At 33.4% G+C, this 12,559-nt stretch overlaps 1 protein-coding gene across 9 annotated transcripts in view; it reads left to right on the top strand.

Annotated features, from left to right (window-relative positions):
- LOC145673181 (multiple PDZ domain protein-like) overlaps positions 1-12,559 on the top strand; it is an 817,414-nt gene that overhangs the window by 756,945 nt on the left and 47,910 nt on the right. For 8 of the 9 annotated variants that reach the window (XM_081742643.1, XM_081742640.1, XM_081742641.1 and 5 more), the window contains 2 exons: positions 202-303; positions 8,477-8,548. In XM_081742643.1, the coding sequence (XP_081598769.1) occupies positions 202-303; positions 8,477-8,548 (174 nt within the window). The remainder of the gene's footprint in view (positions 1-201; positions 304-8,476; positions 8,549-12,559) is intronic. The other variant, XM_081742644.1, reaches the window with a different exon arrangement.

Here is a 12,559-nt window from a genome sequence, read left to right as displayed (position 1 = left end):
AGTTCTTTATGCATGCCTATGTGTGTGAGTGCTTTCACGATATGTCGCTTCGTAGAATGAGACAACACACTTTGTATACATCGCTGCCCACATGAGGGACTTTAACATGTTTCTGGTGAGTTTTTCCTTGTTTCCTTGATTGAAGTACTTTTTCCTTGAGGTGTTTGAAAATATTTTTTTCTGTCTTTTGGTTAATTTCAGGGTTCTCATGGTCTTGGTATCATGATTATTGAAGGAAAGCATGCTGAAGTCGGGCAAGGTATCTTTATCTCCAACATCCAAGAAGGCAGTGCTGCAGAGCAGGTACAGGACTTCAACTCTCTTTTCTTTCTTTCCTTCTTTCTTTCTCTGTCTTTTGTTTAAAAATTCTTTCTTGTACAGCTTTCTCAGGTATGGTAAAATAAACTGAAATTTTACTTGGTTGGTAATTAAGTTAGGCACTAGGATTTTTCTCCCAACAGGTCGCGATTTTTATATACTAATCTCAGTCTCAGTTTTAGAAAGTAAGAGAACGGAAGTGACCTTCAACGTGACATTACCACCGCTGCACTAACAGAAATAGTACGGATAAAGAAAGTTTTTTTGATTCACTTTTATTTGATCTCAGATAAATCTGAAATCTTACGTGCGTTCTGCTCCTCCTCTTGTTGTCGGCTGCAGTTAGGATTGCAAGTTCTTTATTAATACTTACATTAACAGGTTGGAACTGCACAGACCATAAAGTTATGTACGTAAAATTACTTCTATGTGACTTGTTCTATGAATAGAGGCAGCAGTTATATTTTAAAGAAATGTTGTATTATGTTCACATTCAAAACTGTGGTAAATAACTCTTCATCTTTTTTGAGAGAAAAGCATGCCATTTGCCTACTGATTACACTGCTGTGACGTATTTTATGTACTTCAATTTTAGTATCATCTAAAGTTAGAGTTTAAGTATTTTCGTGGCAAGCGAGTGTGACATGGTAATTGGGAAATTTGCTAGAAGGGTGGAGGGGACGAAGTTAGGACTACTAAAGCTTGAAAAAGGAATGATACAGTACAGTGAATCTCTTGTAATTATCAGGGAGAACCATCACTTGTATGGAAACGTCCTTAAATGGTGGCTATTTTTAAACGGTGCTCAGCACGAAAAACCTCTTTTTTTTCTACGAAGATTGTTTGTTTTTCCGTTATCTTTTCAATGATGTGTCAAATAACATAATTTGCCATTTAAAATTTCCAGGTGACTCCCCAGGACTCCATGATAATGGTCCCTGTAGGAGAAGCAGCTCCACTCAATGCGTTCTCTGGCATTTTTCTATCTCACTTTTCACTTTTTGTTTCATCATTCTATCTTCAAACTTTGCATTTAAGCATTAGGTGTTTTGTCCGAAACACCCGGTATATATATATATATATATATATATATATATATATATATATATATATATATATATATATATATATATATATATATATATATATATATATATATATATATACATATATATCCATCAAGAAATGAAAATACTTTGGTATTATATACCAAAATGTTCTCAGATCTCAATGAAGTTAAGTTGATTTTGAGTTTAACGTCCCGTTCAGCAGCGAGGCTATATGAGACGTGGACCTACTGATTAACGTGGAATCCGAACCCCATGAGCTCCCGCCGGGAATTGAACCCGGGTCTCCCACGCCAAAGGCGCGGACGCTAACCGCTTAGCCACGGAGGAGCTCAACAGATCTCAATGAATTACATCTTTTCAGTAACATGTTTTTAAATGTAGTAATGTTCATTCGTTTGTTGCGTCCAAATCAGGCTAGATCAAATCAGGACTCTTCACATGACTCTTCAATGTTTCGGTTTATAGGTAATGATATCCAAGAAGGTCCTTCTGCTGTCACTTTTTCTGTGACTAATTCTCTTGTCCTTACATCAATTCTTGAAAATATCAACATACGGCGCTTCTTTCAGGACGTTTCCATACAAGTGATGGTTCTCCCTGATAATTACAAGAGATTCACTGTACTGTATCATTCCTTTTTCAAGCTTTAGTAGTCCTAACTTCGTCCCCTCCACCCTTCTAGCAAATTTCCCAATTACCATGTCACACTCGCTTGCCACGAAAATACTTAAACTCTAACTTTAGATGATACTAAAATTGAAGTACATAAAATACGTCACAGCAGTGTAACCAGTAGGCAAATGGCATGCTTTTCTCTCAGAAAAGATGAAGAGTTATTACCAAAGTAAATGCTAGCACGGTCAAAAAAGTAGCCTACAAAGTTAAGTATTTCAGGGAAAATATTAAAACTTACATCTTGCAATGCTGAAAGTTTAAAATTATAACAAATTTTCGGTTTTCTTTGTTCTGATGGATACACATATAACTGTTATTGATGATCATATTTTCAGAAACCGATCGTATTTACAGAATTGATGTTTACAATTTTCTGAAATTATATACACTTAACACTTGATCCAGGGTTGCTAGGTGCAAGCAAATTACTAATTTTCCTGAAATATCAACTTTGTCCTTTATTAACACCCTGTGATCAGTAGCCAGATAGACATATGTCCATGATACCTGACAGCAACAGTCTGTTACTTAAATATGTTCTGTATTAAAATATACCTACTTAAAAATGTATATTTTTTCTAATAATTATAGAATGTTAAACAATGTTTGTTTTATCTATTGTTATTGCAAAAAAAAAAAAAAAAAAAAAAAAATCAAGCCACTGGGCTTAATCAGCTCACAAAGATTTTCTTATCGTCCTATATAAGTTTAGAGTTATATGCTTTGAAACTCAGAGTTGTATGATTACTACGATATTCTATATATTTTTTAAAAATATAATATTCTGACATTTCTAAAACACAGTTGTATACACTTCCTATTTGTCGTATCGACATTAATTAAACCTTGTAGTCCATAAACACCGTGTGCGTGGGTTTCCTCGGGGTTCTCCCGTTTCCTTCCACTTTCTTCATTCCACCATTTCATTCATTACTCATCATCACCGTCTCCTTTAGCCTAACCGGCATAATCGTGGGACGTAAAACTCAAAAGATTTTAAACCTTGTAGTCCATAAATTCTAAATAAAAGTTGCGTGTGTTTCTTGTGCGTCTTATGTACAATCGAATATTTCAGATCGTCTAAAGTTGAAGAATTAAAAATAAAATAAAATAAATAAAAATAAAACAAATTTCCAAAGTACTTCTGTCAGACTTTTTAAAATCATCATCATTAGTAGTAGTATGTACCATTTTATTCTCTTTCATATTTTATAGAGCTCCCTCGTGGCTAAGCGGTGGCGTGGGAGACCCGGGTTCGATTCCCGGCGGGAGCTCATGTGGTTCGGATTCCACGTTAATCAGTAGGTCCACGTCTCATATAGCCTCGCTGCTGAACGGGACGTTAAACTCAAAAAATCAAATCAAATCAATCTTTCATATTTTATGAAAGTTACCAGTTTTTGAATATGTTTGAAAGAGCTGGTATATGATACTGTTGTTGTTTAAATTTATAGGCATAATACTGACAGTGTTACCAGAGGGAAGAATAGGATTGAATTTGAGTTTAGCAGCGAGGCTGTATGGAACATGGACCTGAAACATGACGCTTAACGTGAAATCCGAACCACATGAGCTCCTGCCGGGAATCGAACTCGGCTCTCCAGAAAAGAATAGGAAATTGATTTTGTTAGATATAAACATGATTCTTTTATATATATATCTATCAAAATGTGTTCCGATAATTGTAGTTGTGTATTTTTGAAGTACCCTGTATCTACAGCAAACAAGAATCATTTACACTAGTTCCCGTGTGTTATGAGGAGATTGGTTTAGGCATGACAATGGCCAAGTTGAAGAGTGTCGAAGTAATTGTACGTGTTGTCATACATTACAGTTCATATCAGCTGAAAATCTTATTATATTGGGATGATATAATAAATTTATTTTCTCCTACCATCCCCAAGATATAATTCTTTTTTAGATCCTAAGGTTTATCTATGTAGAAAATCCTTAACAAGGATCTCCTCCCCTCTTCCTTCCAGCTTCAGAACTTGAAAGAATTTTTGAAGTGACATATTGCAACACATGGTAATAGTGTTTGAATACCAATAGACCATAAACACCTTCCGCTCAGCTGCTGAACTTACTTGATCATATATTGTTACGCTTACGAGCTGCTGTGCATAATATTTAATGCAAATCTTGAAAAGAACGGAACGAAGATTGATTTTTTTTTTTTTTTTTTGCAAATTAACAAAGATCGATATTTTTAAACGTAGTACTTTAATACTGGCCAGCCAGAGCATTATGTCTACCTACGTAATATCTGATATGTCCACCTTTGGGTCGCAGGACAGCAGGAATACGTTTGGCATGGAAACAATGATACCTTGGTAGGTGGCTGGAGGCATAGCGTTCTACATCTGCACACACAAGTCTCTTAATTCGTGTAAATTCCGCGGAGAGGGTCGATCAGCTTGAATCCGACATTGACTGACATCCCACAGTCCGACATTGACAATTGTGCTAAGATCGGGTGAGTTTACAGGCCATTGTAGCTGTTGAAATATACCGCTGTGCTCCTCGAAACACTGCAGTACAACGTTGGCCTTGTGACGAGAAATATTGTCCTGCCGAAAGATCCTATTCCCAACTGTAAATGTGGCCGATATGAATGGGTGTACGTTATTAGTAATGACATGCTGATAGCTAGGAGCAGTCATGGTGCCCTCCACACTCACTACCAAGCCTATAGATGATCATGTGAAGATTCCCCAAATCATAATGGAGCTATCAATGGCCTGTCGTCATCCTATTGTGCACATCTCGAGCAGCTGTTCACCTGGAAGACGGCGGATTCTGACCCGGTTATCAATGTGGCGACGATAGTATCATGATTCATTGGACCATGCAACGTTGATATTACTCTATGGGCCAATGTCGATGGACACGTACACACTCCAATCGTTATCGATGATACCGTGCTGTTAACATTGGCACACGTGTGGTACGTGGGTTGCGGAGGCCCATGTCTAACAGTGTACGGCAAAATGTGTGTTTAGGCACATTTGTGCTTTGTCCACTGATAAAGTCTGTTGTGCCACAGTTTGCGTCCTATCTTGTTGTACCAATCTTGATAATCTACAACGTCCGACATCTTTAATGAGGTGTAACATCTTTAATGACATGTTGTCGTTTGGTGCTTGTTTCACCGTCCGTTTTCCATCTTTGGAAGACACTAACCACAACAGCTCACGAACACCAGACAGTTCGCGCTGTTTCCGAAATACTCGTTCCCAGCCGTCTGGCCATCATAATCTGACCCCTATCAAACTCTAATATATCGCCGACCTTCCTCATTATACGCACAAACATCACACTGACTGATCGAGTGCGATCCCAGTTACCATCTGGCGATTGGTTCTGCTGTGCCTTGTGCCTCTTACGTCAGCCCAATATCTTCGTTCAAAAAGTAGCTGGTAGTCATAATGTTTTGGCTGATCAGTGTATTTCAATCGATGAAACACTTGCATTGATACAAGTTTCTTATTTCAAACGCAGTAAGCTTACGTAAATGAGTAAAACTAAAATTTATCTGCATTGCATGTTTCTAAGATTTTCTGCATATTTTGTATGCTGAATTTTGTGTTATGACTATGCGAAATGCACTGATTATTTAAAAATTATTAATTATTTTTTCCTTATAAATCCAATTAGTGATAAACTGTATTCAAAATATTATTTTTCGGATGGAATAAAACATTGTCCATAGTTAAAGCAATAGTTTACTTATACAAATGAACAATTGTATTATCATTATTATTATTATATTATTAACATAAGAAAAAATAAATGACTTTTAATTAAGTAAAGAACTTTGATATGTCAGATTAATATTTGGACATTGTACTTCACACTCCTTATTCCAGTGTGTCGTTTATTGAAAATTTACGTGATATATCACTTATTAATCACAGATTAAAAGTATCTAGTTTTCAGTATGTAGTATAGCTGAGGAATATTTTCCATAGAGATCGGATACACAGGTATAATATTAGAACAAAAAAGCTAACTTCCAAGACGAGGCCAAGGCTTATCTTATGCCTGGCGTATTATTTCAAATCACCTTGCTAATATAATGATTTTCTTTATAGGTCAAACAAAATCTATATTATTTAATTAAACTCTATTAAACTAACTTTTATAACACACAGAGTTTGACCCTGGTTTAGCAAACAAGCAGTAGTGACCAACAGATTCCCTTTTATTATATGTATAACTTATGTAAATAAACAATCATCATCATTATATATTTTCTCCCTTATTCCATTTTGCAATTCTTAAATAAGTTTAGCAAAAGGTTGTAAGAACTAATAGCATTATATTAGCAAAGGTTCACCAAGTAGTTTGTAAAATAATTACGTCCTTATTTATAATGGAATTGCAGTGGCTTATCGCCCAATCTCGTTTTTTTTTTTTTAAAAAAAAAAGCATATACAATTTATTGTATTGCAAATAGCTTACCCTACAAAAAAAAAAAAAAAAAAATCAAGTCATAGGTCACACTTTATCACTGTACTACCACACCAACACTAATAAAAATAATAATGTTCTAAAACAAAAACCTAAAGTTTTTATATATATTTTTTTCATTCTTCCAATATATATTGTCCTAATCCTAGGTGATCATTACAATATCTAAGTAAGACATTTAAAAACAAACATCAAAAAATGACGTTTTTAACTATCCACCTACATAGTTCGTAATTCATGGAGAAATTTCACGTTCATGTTAAATGAATAGTGAATAAAAAGTCAAAATAGTGAATGCGCTCTTTTACTATTATTTCGATTCCATGGAAGAGAGCTGTATAAACAAATGATCTGTCATATTTGTAATTTTGCGTATGCTTAAGCTTGCATTTCTTTCAGTATGGCAATTGAAATCTAATTCTTTACTTCTTTCGTTGTATTATTTGTCAAGTGTGATTTTTTTTTAAAAAAAAAAGTAAAAAAAAAATCGCGTAAAAAATGATTCGGTCCTTAAAATGTACTTTGATGTCTGAAAAATGTTACGCTGTTTTCTTACCTAGGTAACACTTCGACGTAGTCAGGACTTTTGGATATAACTTTCTGCTAAAATTTAAAACATTGCAAGCTTATATTTTTCTTCTTTTCTTTTAGAATAAAGTTGAAATTGAAACTTGACGCGTTGAGTACTTTTTTTTTGTTTGTTTGTTTGTTGGTTTTCTGAGAACGTTCTTATATAGCGTACAGTTTGAAATTCTAACGTATGTCTATGTATAGAAACAACCGAAAATCATCGTAATTACTAACAAAAATGAAGTATAGTAGGATAAAGACACCAGTGATTGGTTAGTGTAATTTTATTCCGAAACATTTTCTTGTTTTCTACTGTAATGTTTTAGTTTCATTCTTTACAATGTCTGCTCCTAGTTCAATATATTTTAACATAAAAATTCCTATTTAAATGTCAAGAAAATATATTAAACTTTAAATATTTGGAAAATAATTGAATATTCAAAAGGCTGTAATAAATTTTGCGAACTAGTTTTGCTTCATTTATTATAGAGAAGGGGATTGTTTAAAAATGACTGACCAGAATACATTGATCATTCAGCAGGAACAACAAACAGCGTCAGTAAAGCAAAGTGCAAGTTTTCTGTTTGCAAGTTTTCTGTTTTTGAGTGGAGAATTCCGTGCATATAAGGAATTTAAGTGCTTGTGCGCGCGTAATTTAGAATGTATAAAGCTGGTGCAACCATTAAAAATATGTTGAAAATCAGCTAACACACTGTATATTGCCTTTTGTGATCTCGAGCAATAGATAGACCTAAATCCAAATTAACTTGTTGAAGAAATAATATAAATGTCCCTTATCTTTTGATTAGCTGTAAATGTTTATATTATTTTGAGAGTCTTTTAAATCAGCCTGTTACTATGTTGTTCTCTGTAGTAACTATTTAATATTTAAATATATCTCCTGGAGAACGACAGCTGTAGGAGAATTTCTAAATTAAATTACATAAACTTAAATAAAATAAAATACTGATAAAGTGAACATACATTTGCAGCACCACTCAGTTATAAACTAAAAAAAATAATTGTATAACACGAAACAGTCACACGAAATTTAATTTTCTTATATTTCGAAAGTTGTGGTATATAGAAAAGAAATACACCCTTTTATTAATTGCAGGTATCGAAAAAAAAGTAACCTTTGAAAATGCAAGGAAGTGCCTTAGCTTATAAGGAATCTTTATAAAACATTTTTTATACCTTTGAAAACCAACAAAATACATATAAATATACATGTTTTTGAAGTATCTTAGTCATATCTATTAGAACTTTAGAATTTCAGCTAATAGCTAAGGAGTATGGAAACAACTACAGAGTGACTATAAATTGTTTTCTGACACTGAATGACGTTATTTTTTTTCTTTCCTTTGTAGGCCGGTCTTACTGTAGGAGATATGATTCTTGCTGTTAATAACGATAGTTTGTTGGGAGCTGATCATGACTCAGTAAGTATTTATAGAAATCTATATACAGGGTGTTTCAAAACAACATTGAAAACGTTTGCGAAATGATTCCTGACACCAAGATAAGACAAAAAGTATAGACCAACCTGGGTGCACAAATGCTTCCTTTTGGAGTTATAGGCTGGCAAAAACAAAAGAATGAAATTTAAAAGTCTATAGCTCCAAAACTATGAGACCTACCACAGTCGGGTCAAGACTTCACTTAAAAATTAGTATCCTATCCAAATATCAAAGTTTCAGAATCCTGCAGTACTTTCGCAATAATTTTTATAGAGGTAGTTGGTGAGTACTTCATATTATATACCCGTAGCCAGATTCGCTCTATAAAAATTGTAGCGTGAGTACCTTAGGATTTGAAACATGGATTTGCACATTTCAATTCTCCAGAAAGAGTGACAGTGATTTGACCCAAAATTGAAAACAGTGCCTTCACGGATCGCATTTGAATCGACACATAAACAAAAAAGGACCACAAAACGTTATGAAAATATGGTATCTCGGCATCGTACTCTGTGGCCATGCGGTTAGCGTACTGGACTATGGAACCAGAGGTCCTGAGTTCGATTCCCGCGCAGAGTAACATTTTATTTGATATTTTTACACCCAAATAATGAATTCATACATTTTAACTTCAATAAAAAAAATAATGTATTTGTCCATATTTGCAAGAAAATACAAATGGCGACAAAAATGGTTTATTTTTAATGTAAGTAATCCTTTAAGGTTGGTTTAAAGGGACAAGTTTTGCCGATAGATGGCACTACGGTCTTCGTATCTCTCCCATGTATTTTTTATCTTTCACGAAAATTCACGATTTCTATTACAAATTTCAACTTACTGACTTCAAAATTTTAGAAAAGGAACTTTATAACCTATTAAAGGAAACAATCCGTGCCGATTTTTTATTTAGAATTTTCCTCGTTGTTGAAATGGTTTGATTATTCAAATGAATATCCAAATCTTTAACAATGAAACTGTTTTAACAATAAAGAAAATTCTAAATAAAAAATCGGCACGGATTGTTCTCTTTAATAGGTTATGAAGTTCCTTCTCTGAAAATTTGAAGTCTGTAGGGTGAAATTTATAAAAGAAATTGTAAATTTTCGTGAAAGGTAAAAAGTACAAGTGAGAGATAGGAAGACTGTAGTGACATCTATCGGCAAAACTTGTCCCTTTACACTAACCTTAATAAGAACTACTTCATAAAGCTAGTTTGCGAAACAATCATCAGAATTTGTATTCTATGTAACGTCAAAAAAGTATTAATTGAAGTTAAAACATATGGAATTTATTTGGGGAAATAAAAGAAAGAAGGTTGCTTTGAACCCGGATCGAACTCACAACCTCTGACTCCGTAAGCCAGTACGCTAACCGTACGGCCACAGAGCACAGGACTGACAGTTCGCATTTTCATAACGTTTTGCTGCACCACCTTTTATTGTGGGTCGATTCAAGCGCCATCTGCGAAAACATTGTTTTCAATTTTGGGTCAAATTACTGTCACTTTTTCTGTAGAATCCAAATATGCAAGAAGAAATAGGTGTTCCCATTTAAAATTTTAAAGTTACCCCCCCGTACCCCTAAAGGGGGTGGGAATAGGGGGTTGCATTTGGTATCGTTGGATAGATTTTTAAAACCAATTTAACACGTGTTATTTTGTTTTGCTGATCTTTATACTTCTCGAGATATTGGACCGTTTCGGGACTTTTTCCGCATTCTGTATATATATATATATTATTCCAAAATAACTGTCAAGGCTCTTTGAGGTAGACTCTTTTATATAAATCAGAAATTGTATATATTGTGTTGTTTGTTAGAACGAAAGAGTAGTAAAAAGTGAATTTCACATTTTTCCTTTCATATTTCTAGATTGTCTTTATATAAAAGTGGGTAAAATAAAATACAATTCAACTTAGCTCTTCGCTGTTTTGTAAGCCATAATTATATAATTATATCCTTGTCTTCTCCATTCTTTGGGCTTCGCAAACTTAAAAGTAAATAAATCTAGATATATTGACTGCAACTTGAAGAATTACATAAATTCTATAAAAGAAGAGTTATTTTATTTATCTTGACAACTTTTACATGCCGAAGTGAAAAGAAGTAATCAATAATATATATATATATATATTTTAAGAATTTGTTCAATTCTTCAAGACTTTAGGCAAAATGTATATTTAAAAATTCCTAGTTTATAATTACTATCACAGAAAAAAAAGTTCTCTTTGATAGTTCGTTATCATATTACAATGCAGTTTAATTATATAGACTATTGCCAAAACATAGTTTTGCATGAATATACCAGGGCAGTCAAAAAATTCCGGGAATTTTGTTGCAGCTCTTTATTTCCGCAATATATTTACACATTACTTAATCGCCTTCAAAATAGGGATTTTCGGACTTACTTCACTGCTCCTGCCATTGCAGGAAACATAGACAAACGTCTTCTTTTGGTATCTGCCGAAGTTCAGCAGTCACGTTAGTTTTGATCGCCTTCTACAATGGCAAAATAGGTACCTTTGAGGCTAGTGTTTCCTTAAAGCATTATTAACGTACTCGTAAACTGTTTTAAGGCTATCAAAGTCATTGAAGAAGATTTCCCTAATTTTCTGAAGAAACTTTCTGACTGCTCTGGGATAATTTCAGGGCATCATTATGCACCATACGTACAAAGTAGCTAAATGGCTTTAGCGGTACATATCCTCCAATACGTTTACTTTTTAATATACGCTAACTAATAGTTTGAAGCGAAGACAGATCTTTTATTTCAGTATCCCAATATTGCACAGTAGCATCAGTAGCTTTGTTTACATTTATTTGCCATATTGGTTCATCTCGAAATAAACTGCATAAAGCCTGGTTAACAGTTCAGTTATTTTGAAGTACGAAATCACAACAATTTTTATATACTTCATAAATTATATTCAGTTCGAAGAAAAAAAATAGCCAATAAAATTATGAACTGTCCATGGACACTCCGTGATCACCACTTCTTGCCAGTATTGTTACAAATCATTTTTGAAATAGTACTTTAACTCCCATGCAACATCAATTTAGAATATATATTTAATATGTGAGACAATATTCTTATATCATAAGGAGGTCGACAGACCAGCCGCGAAGCGCCACCATAATTGGCGCTAATCGTTAAAAAAAAAAAAAAAAAAAAAAAAAAAAAAAAACTACTTTTCCTTGATTTTGAACACTTTTTATTACTGTTTTCCTTCCATTTTATGTAATAAATATTTTTTCTCCCGAATTTTGCGCTTCCTTACTTTGGCGCCCGGGACCGTCGCCACTCCACACTACGGCAGAGCACTGCTCTCAATGAAGTTTTTCTACTAATTATGTGTAGTTCTCAAGATACAGGCTTCATTCAGACTGTAATGCTGCTTCATACAGATCGTGGGCTGCTTCATTGAAAATAAAATGAACCCAGTTTTTTCTTTTCTTTAATTTATTTTATTTTTTGGATACAATATGGACAAGATATTACATCTTATTACGCTAACATGTGCTTAAAGAAAACCATGATACTACTTTTTTTTTTCATTATGCAAAGGTTTACGTTTAATCCAAGTTTTGTATCGAACTTGAACAATACACATTAGTCACAGCATTAACTAACGTATTAGATTACTAATATTGCAGTATTGAACATAGTTCAACACTTTATAATATATCATATTTACTACATTCGTTCATTTATTTAAATATATTAAGTGTAAAAGTTTTAAATACTTAAGAGAATAGTATTAATAATTTTATAGACTGAATGAAATAAACAGAGCAGTAATAAAAAAAAAAAGTTAAATTTACGGAACGAATAGAGAAAAAATTATAGACGAATTCCTTTCTTTAGAACTTCAATTTCCAACCCGAACAGTAAAAAGTGGTTGAAACTTTAAGGCTTCTACTGCTCAATTCATTTAGATGTGCCATTTTCATAGTGATTTAGTATTAATCATTTTCAACCATAAATATTTCTGATTC

The sequence above is a fragment of the Thermobia domestica genome, chromosome 16 (assembly GCF_964235325.1).
Source record: "Thermobia domestica chromosome 16, izTheDome1.hap1.1, whole genome shotgun sequence".
Classification (NCBI taxonomy): domain Eukaryota; kingdom Metazoa; phylum Arthropoda; class Insecta; order Zygentoma; family Lepismatidae; genus Thermobia; species Thermobia domestica.
This window is presented reverse-complemented; position numbering and strand designations above follow the sequence as displayed.